The sequence below is a fragment of the Oncorhynchus tshawytscha genome, linkage group LG14, assembly GCF_018296145.1.
Source record: "Oncorhynchus tshawytscha isolate Ot180627B linkage group LG14, Otsh_v2.0, whole genome shotgun sequence".
Classification (NCBI taxonomy): Eukaryota; Metazoa; Chordata; class Actinopteri; order Salmoniformes; family Salmonidae; genus Oncorhynchus; species Oncorhynchus tshawytscha.
The window spans coordinates 15,692,245-15,701,474 of NC_056442.1; the positions used below are offsets into that span (position 1 = coordinate 15,692,245).

Consider the following 9,230-nt stretch of genomic DNA (forward strand, 5'->3'; position numbering starts at 1 on the left):
AAATAGTCAAATGGCATTGCGAACAAATAGCTAAATTAATTCTTGAAAGGTTGCAAAAAGCAAAAAGTGAATTGTAAGGTGGGTTGGATATACTGTTGAGACACTGAGCCAATGTGAGAAGGTTGTGTCAATGTCAGAGGTGCAAGGGAATGGGAGTTTTACTTGTCAACTGTAATGTATGTTTAAACGTAACTATAAAATTTTGTTCAGAGTCAGAAGAAAACCAACTGAAATAATAATTCTGTACAGCAGGGATCATCAACGAGATTCAGCTGCGGGCCGATATTTGTAGACTGCAAATTGACCGCAATAAGCCCAAACAGATCAAATATTTCATTAAAACAATTTCGAACCTTGCTTACATTTGTATTACAATTACACGTGTCATTTACACGTCGGAATATTTGGCAATAGATTTCCAAAATTTGAAATAATTCACATTTTTACAATATGTTGTGTCCAACTAAGATTTACATTTTTTACATGTCTTCTGATGTTGAGGCTATTGTAAATCGGCTCTAAAAGAAAACAAGTGGCTTCAGAGTTAAAAATTACATTTTTTGGGGGGGGGATCCAAGGTTCCTTGAAGGATTTTATTTCTTTAGCCCCTACTCTTGCAATTTAGTCAGGGGGGCATCACAGATTATCTTTGGGGCCACCCTGGATTTAGCCTCAAATCCAATATAGCTACCATAATACCATTTGATGGAGGTCAAATCATATGTACACTTGAAGCCGTTAAAACTCATTTTTCAACCACTCCACAAATTTCTTGTGAAAACAAACTATAGTTTTGGCAAGTTGGTTAGGACATCTACTTTATGCATGACAAGTAATTTTTCCAACAATTGTTTACAGACAGATTATTTCACTTATAACTCACTATCACAATTCCTGTGGGTCAGAAGTTTACATACACTAGGCTGACTGTGCCTCTAAATAGCTTGGAAAATCCCAGAAAATGATATCAGAAGCTTCTAAAGCCATGACAGGCTAATTGACATCATTTGAGTAAATTGGCATCATTTGAGTCAATTGGAGGTGTACCTGTGGATGTATTTCAAGGCCTAACTTCAAACTCAGTGCCTCTTTGCTTGACATCATGGTAAAATCAAAAGAAATCAGCCAAGACCTCAGAAAACAAATTGTAGACCTCCACAAGACTGGTTCATCCTTGGGAGTAATTTCCAAACGCCTGAAGGTACCACGTTCATCTGTACAAACAATGGTACGCAAGTATAAACAAGACGCGTTCTGTCTCCTAGAGATGAACGTACTTTGGTGTGAAAGCGCAAATCAATCCCAGAACAACAGCAAAGGACCTTGTGAAGATGCTGGAGGAAACAGGTACAAAAGTATCTATATCCACAGTAAAATGAGTCCCATATTGACATAACCTGAAAGGCTGCTCAGCAAGGAAGATGCCACTGCTCCAAAACCGCCATAATAAAGCCAGACTACGGTTTGCCACAGCACATGGGGACACAGAACGTACTTTTGGAGAAATGTCCTATGTTCTGAATGAATGAAACTGCCATGATGACCAGCGTTATGTTTGGAGGAAAAAGAGGGAGGCTTGCAAGCCGAAGAAACCATCCCAACCGTGAAGCACGGGGGTGGCGCATCATGTTGTGGGGGTGCTTTGCTGCAGGAGGGGACTGCTGCACTTCACAAAATAGATGGCATCATGAGGCAAGAAAATTTGGTGGATATATTGTTGCAACATCTCAAGATATCAGTCAGGAAGTTAAAGCTTGGTCGCAAATGGATCTTCCAAATGTACAATGACCCCAAGCATACTTCCAAAGTTGTGGTAAAATGGCTTAAGGACAACAAAGTCAAGGTATTGGAGTGGCCATCACAAAGCCCTGACCTGAATCCCATTGAAAATTTGTGGGCAGAACTGAAAAAGCACATGCGAGCAAGGAGGCCTTACAAACCTGACTCAGTTACACCAACTCTGTCAGGAGGAATGGGCCGAAATTCACTCAACTTATTGTGGGAAGCTTGTGGAAGGCTGCCCGAAACGTTTGGCCCAAGTTAAACAATTTAAAGGCAATGCTACCAAATACCAATTGAGTGTATGTAGACTTCTGACCCACTGGGAATGTGATGAAAGAAATAAAAGCTGAAATAAATCACTCTACTATTATTTGGATATTTCACATTCTTAAAATAAAGTGGTGATCCTAATTGACCTAAAACAGGGAATTTTTACTAGGATTAAACGTCAGGAATTGTGAAAATGTATTTGGCTGAGATGTATGTAAACTTCCGACTTCAACTGTAAATATGCATTTTGTATACAAGGCTTTTTTCCAGAATTGTGTCCACTCATGGCCAGAGAGACTTTTTTTGTAAATCATTCTTATTCTGAATCCAATATGGCCGACATAATTACTTACCTGGATATAAATTTCCCTAGTTTATTTTGTATTGTCTTATTCTGTCTTTATTAAAAAGGGTTTCATACAACTCTTGGCATAACAAGCACTATGAGAGGCTCTACCATGCCTCATGTTTGAATAGCTGAAGCCAACTAGCTTTTCAATGTGTGTTCATGTTTTTTACAACACCAGCAAATAGTAGCGTCACCAAGTTACAGGAAAGCAACCTGTAATACAACAGTCAGCCACTCTAGTAGCGTATATGTAGAGCTAACATTTCCCCTTTTTCCCCCACTGAAACTAAGTCTGCAAGGTTAATTCTAAGTATTTGAGGTGACAGGACATGAGTGTGTCCTAACAGGGTGAGATAGCCAGGGTGAAGTAGCCAGTAGTGGTTGTCGTTCTGGGGCCTGACCAGGTTGCACAGCTACCTGGTCTTTCTGGGCAAGCTGCAGCCACAAGGGCAGTATCCTTCCTGTATGACTGGCAGGGTATTCAGGGCTGGGTGGGTGAATAGTTTCCATTTTTACAACAGTTTGGTGCAGGCACTCAGCAGATGCAGTTTGCATGCTAACAAGACCCATTGACTAACTGGAATGTTCTCTCAGCCTGAATAATGCTGGGGATTCTCAAGTAGGTGAATGGTTGGTTGTTTTTTATGTTGAATGTGGCAAAAAAGTATTGCAGGTCACGACCTACATATTCATTCGGAAGTCGGGTCGAATTAATATTTGGACGATATTTACTGTGGGTAAATGGCCACTAGCCTAATTTTACAATCATACATCGCAATCATACATCTTCTGACTGAATATTAATTTGCAGCGCTCTACCCCCACCTGCCGTTCCACCTAAAAAACGAATGCGGCCAAACAAGTCATCCCCTTTCACTTTCTAGTGCTTGACTGCCCGCAATTGACTGCTAACTTCAGAGGTACCTTTAGACACTAAAAAAAACAAGCACGATAATGAAACCGGGTTTACTCTGTGTCCATTGCTGCGCCAGTGACATGAAATCCCTCTCAGGGGTGAGCAATCCTTCCCACCATTCATATATGTCCACCTGCGCAATTTTGGGGTTACATTTTCACCCTAAACTAAACTAGCTACAGCTCGTCTATACCTACTCAGTTCTTTCTTGTTTAATCATCGATACACTGTCACCGAAGAATGTAAATTCTGCGCCGTGTCCCGTTCACCCATTCGAAAGCCTAGGATAAAAAATGAATGAAATTTAAACGCTAAACACCTGAGGGTAATGATGCCTTTGAATTGTTCCACAAAAGCTTAGTTATTTATCAAACAAAGAATAAACCGTTTGAATTTAAATACCTGGCCCTGAGGTTGTTGTGTTATGATATGCGCTGTGTGTTAACAAAATAAAGCCAAATAATCAGGGCAGTGCCAACTGCATGCCACGGACACCTTCTGTTTTCCCTAGGCAATCACCCACATCATAACATTGTTTTTTGTGATTTGTTGTTCTCCTTGAGAAACAAAAAAACTAAACAAAGCACAGCCTATTGTTGTCGTTCCACAGCCACATGCATCTATCCACAATTATTTCTCTCGTGCTGATGAAGAAAAAAAATGACCAGATATAGCCACTCTCTACCAATCGATGGATGTCACATTCAATGTCGGAATAACACCAGAACAGTTCAATGATGTCAACGGGGTCTTGATAATCCCCTTTTCAAAAAGCAAGCATTCCAATCAGACGTGCTCAAACTACAAAACACCAGCGGTCAAACAATCCGCCCCTCTCTCTCTCTTGCTCGCGCTCTACGGTCTCCTTCTCCCAAATCTCCCTAACACAATTGTTCCCGCCGATAGGGATATATGGACAAGAGCGGGCGAATAGGGCAATTTATCCATCCACGAAGTCCACAACGCCAAGAGACATGTCTCCCTACCTTGACTGCCGCAGACAAGAAACCATAGGAGTTGGATAATCATTTTGAGCAGGTTTGGCTGATGGACCGCTTCCAGCGTTCGCTGTTAGTGGAGGTTTTTAGTAGCTGTTATTATAGCAGGAACCGCGACGCTCCTTTCGCCCTCGGTCTTGAGGTCCGCTGGCGTTCTCTCGCTCCCTCTCTGGCGCGCGCTCCCCCGCTCGCTCCCAGCTCGCACTTACTTTTTACTCCTTCGTTGCCTGACTCCACTGAGCAGTCCGCATTTTTACATCACTCACTATACCCCCCGAGAGAAAAAGGACTTTCGTTTAAAGGTCCAAATCACTCCAATTATTGTTTATCAAAAGTATAGTTTATAATAGTTCAATAATTTGTTCGGAAGTCGAACTAACAGATGATGGATGCAGGACTGTGCAATTTGCAGTGTTACATTCTATCGAAGAAATCCGTGTGACATGAACTGTTTCATTATTTACAGGTTATGGAGAGCACTGTTCGGACTGCAGGTCTCTTCTCCCTATCCTCTCGCTCTCTGTCACGCGCGCGCACACACGAGAACAGCGAATGGCTTTGCTGTATGTTTGTACAAATGATATGCATATTCAGCTGGAAAAAAAGCTTCTTCTTTATTTTATTTTTTTGCATTTTGTTTCTTGGCACACACCGAGTAACTCACTTGCGGTATGCTATCCAAACTAAATCTGCATGATACATCCAACATCTCATTCCAAAATCATGGGCATTAATATACAGTTGGTCCCCCCTTTGCTGCTATAACAGCCTCCACTCTTCTTAGACAGCTTTCCTAGATGTTGGAATATGTTGGAATATTGCTGCAGTCACATTCAGCCACAAGAGCATTAGTGAGGTCGGCACTGATGTTGGGTGATTAGGCCTGGCTCGCAGTCTGCGTCCAATTCATCCCAAAGGATTTCAATGGGGTTGAGATCAGGGCTCTCAGTCAAGTTCTTCCACACCAATCTCGACAAACCATTTCTGTATGGACCTCACTTTGTGCACTTGGGCATTGTCATGCTGAAACAGGAAAGGGCCTTCCCCAAACTGCTGCCACAAAGTTGGAAGCACACAATCATCTAAAATGTCATTGCACGCTGTAGCGTTAAGGTTTCCATTCTCTCAAACTAAGGGACTTGCCCGAACCATGAAAAACAGCCCCAGACCATTATTCCTCTTCCACCAAACTTCACAGTTGGCACTAAATTTGACACATTGACTTGTGGGAAAGGTGGCGTTCTATGATGGTGCCACATTGAAAGTCACTGAGCTCTTCAGTAAAGCTATTCTACTGCCAATGTTTGTCTATGGCGATTGCATGGCTATGTGCAACAGGTGTGGCTGAAACAGCTAAATCCACTCATTTGAAGGCGTGTCCACATACTTTTGTATATGTAGTATATGTGGATACGATTGACATTGGAGTCTGAAATTCATAGGATAGTGATCCCACATGCCTCGTGCCCCCTCCTACACCACAAACACTCTCTCTCTCTCTCCCACACGCACAGTGATCTATTAATTTGTGTATTCTTCACCAGTCTATTGTAGTTCTTTCGTCTGGCAGTGCACGCTAACAACCCAAGACACGTCCAACGGTAATATAAGCACAAATGTAACTGAGGAAAGGTGTGAAAGTGACATGTAAGTCACCAGATTCCTCACTTCATTTAGGCGGTATCAATATGCTATTTGAGATGTGTGACAATAACAATATCAAAGCATTTGACACACTTCACCATTCTCCTCAGAACAAGTGGTTGTGGTTTCTGCCTCGAAAATGAGAGGTATGTGACTTAACCACTGCCACTATCATGGTGTTTAAGGCTAAATCACTCTTTAAAAGGTTGGTAATTGTGTTGCTCCTTTTCCCCATTGAGCTGTTAAAGTTCAAAACCATTCAGCCCAGAATAATATAAAATCTATCTCTGCCCTCTAACAATATGATGTAGAAAAGAGACACGAAACACAGGCATTCAGCCTCTTGTCTCAAAGGAATAGCCGTGACATCCATTAACTCCACTGACATTTATGCACCAGGATCGCACTGTGAAAACATTCTTTTATTGTCTTTGTACTCTGGGAAAGAGGCCATTTTTAAGTTCATGTTGTCTCTCTAAATGTCTGGGTTGGAACATGCTTTCAAGGAAATGTAGCAGAAGTTGAGCAAGAATAGCAACTTTGTCATGCTAGCTTTATGCTGTGCCTGAGCCGTTTTCTTCTAGATACTTTTATTTTACTTTTTTATTTCACCTTTATTTAACCAGGTAGGCAAGTTGAGACCAAGTTCTCATTTACAACTGAGACCTGGCCAAGATAAAGCAAAGCAGTTCGACACATACGACAACACAGAGTTACACATGGAGTAAAACAAACATACAGTCAATAATACAATAGAAAAATAAGTCTATATACAATGTGAGCAAATGAGGTGAGATAAGGGAGGTAAAGGCAAAAAAAAGGCCATGGTGGCGAAGTAAATACCCTATAGCAAGTAAAACACTGGAATGGTAGATTTGCAGTGGAAGAATGTGCAAAGTAGAAATATAAATAATGGTGTGCAAAGGAGCAAAATCAATAAATACAGTAGGAGAAGAGGTAGTTGTTTGGGGTAAATTATAGATGGGCTATATGGCTACTTTATCATACTGTAATATAATATGGAGAACTGGGGTCTGTCTGGTGGTGGGGGTCACGAGGCGGGGAGATTATATAAAAATTGACTCCTCTGACACCTTGTGCCACTATTAGGGACACGAGTGTGACTGAAGAGCATCCATTTCAGCACCATAGACAGCTCCACTCACTACAGTATGGCTGGTCTATGCCACTGCAGCAGCAACGCTCATTCAGCAACACACCCTTGCAGCATCACTACTCAAAACACCTAAGCCATTCTGGTTTATGTCTAATCAATCCAGTAGCTTAAGAGAGGAACCTGATGGTCCCAACACACTGCCAGAGCAAAGTCATTCAGATGGTGCACACTGGCATAAGCATGTTGTGTCAGCCAAAGGTAGCATATGCAAAAAGTAGATCTGATCACTACTCTTCATGATGATTGGATCAAATATATCCATAAATTAAACTGTGCAATCACATTATCACCCTTGTTTTAGTCTAGCGATGACAACCGAGGGGATGTCAATCAGACAGTAAACATGTGCCCTAAAAAACACTCAGAATGGGGTCAAGAAAACCGCCCAGAACAGAGTTCTCTGGGGATGCACCGTTGAGGCCCTTTGCTCCATTAGGAGCTGAAAGGAACAAGCCAAATCAAGTCTAAAATTCAGTATGCCTGACACATCCTCAAATATATAATCCACCACAGCTTCAAGCTTTTGGAAAATAAACACCTCCTTTATTTACCTGACATCTAGTTCTATTAGCCCACACTATTGCTGGGCTGCCCCTCCTGTTCGCTCCAATTAGATTCACTCAATGAGTGTCTCCTAAGTATTTCCTATTTTGTGCACTACTTTCGACCAGGGCCCCATGGTCTCCGGTCAAACGTAGTGCACTATCAAGGGTGCCATTTGGGAAGCAGACAATGTGTTTTGGTGACCAAACACATACGCTCATGGGGATCTGCCTTGGAAGAAGTCGAAGCAGTGCCTTGATGTTTTCTAGAGCGACTGGAAGGACGATAGTATGGTAACCAGATCTCCACAGCCACCATCATCACAAGGGACCTGTTCACTGGCTCATCAACAGTGTCCCTCCAGAAACTCGGTAGTTGCCCCGGCAACCCGTTTTGTGATACTGTGTGTGTGTGTGTGTGTGTGTGTGTGTGTGTGTGTGTGTGTGTGTGTGTGTATATGGAAGCTTGTGTAGGGTGAAACTCTGTGTGTTACGCGTGTGTGAGTATGTGTGTTTGTGTGTGTTCATTTGCATGCATGTGTGTGGTGCCAGAAAATTCACAACACACTAATATAACACCTTGTTGCGAATAGTGATTAACAAGAGAACATTTGGTGATGATGACATATTGTATAGTGGCACAGGTCAACTACACAAGCGATACATGAAGACTGCTGTTACAATGGCCGCCCGGAGTCAGAGACCAGGTTCTCCGTGGTAACACATCACAACAGCTGTTCCCTATTGCTCTCAGTGTCATGTGGCCCACTTCAGCAGTGCCATTGAGGTTATAACTTTCAGGCGTGGGCTAAATGAAAAGAGCAATATACACACCAAGGCCCTTCAGTGCCTGGGGTATTTATGTCATGAACTGCAAGAATAAAGAACAGTATTTACAAAGATGGTTTAATATGAAAATATGTAGAAACTACTTCTCTAATAGAAATCCCCGATCATGCTTGTAGGCGATGTCATGCTAATGTTGGCTAGCTAAGCTCATGCGTAGAAACACTTAAATCGGGTCAAAGGGTTGTCTCACGCCGAACTGCGCATGTGCAGGCCGTCAGTCAAAGGCACTCCTTTAACATAAAGTTGTATTCGACTAAAATGAAAACGTGTACGTTTGTCACTTAGACGAGGTTGGAGTAATAACATGTCTAGCTACTTAAGACATTGGCTCGAATCTAGGTTGCGCCTTTAGACTTCGAGAAAAATAACAACTTAAAGAATAATTTTACTTGTATCATTGACTTCTCAAACCACAAACCCCCGGTCTAGTCTGCTTTGCAAGCATTGAAGGAAGTCTCGCAATATTGGGCCTCGCGATGTTAGAAACTCTGTGGTATTTATCTCCACTTGGGTGAGTGTATGTATCTTCAAGGCATTCTTAGAATCAACAATGTTATTTATTTGGATCCCTATTAGCTTTTTCAGAAGCAGCAGCTACTATTCCTGGGGTCCACAAAAATAGGCTAGTGGCCAATCTTCAAAAAGGGCTTTAGTCTTTGAGATACCCCTACCCGAGGTATAACAAAGCACAACCATGTTTTAA

At 42.0% G+C, this 9,230-nt stretch overlaps 1 protein-coding gene across 3 annotated transcripts in view; it reads right to left on the reverse strand.

Annotated features, from left to right (window-relative positions):
- Positions 1-4,767, reverse strand: part of LOC112266605 (neural cell adhesion molecule 2) — a 411,111-nt gene extending 406,344 nt beyond the window's left edge. For all 3 annotated transcript variants that reach the window (XM_024444231.2, XM_024444230.2, XM_024444229.2), the window contains exon 1: positions 4,304-4,767. In XM_024444231.2, the coding sequence (XP_024299999.1) occupies positions 4,304-4,346 (43 nt within the window). In that variant the 5' untranslated portion in view covers positions 4,347-4,767. The remainder of the gene's footprint in view (positions 1-4,303) is intronic.
- Positions 4,768-9,230: the final 4,463 nt, after the last annotated feature.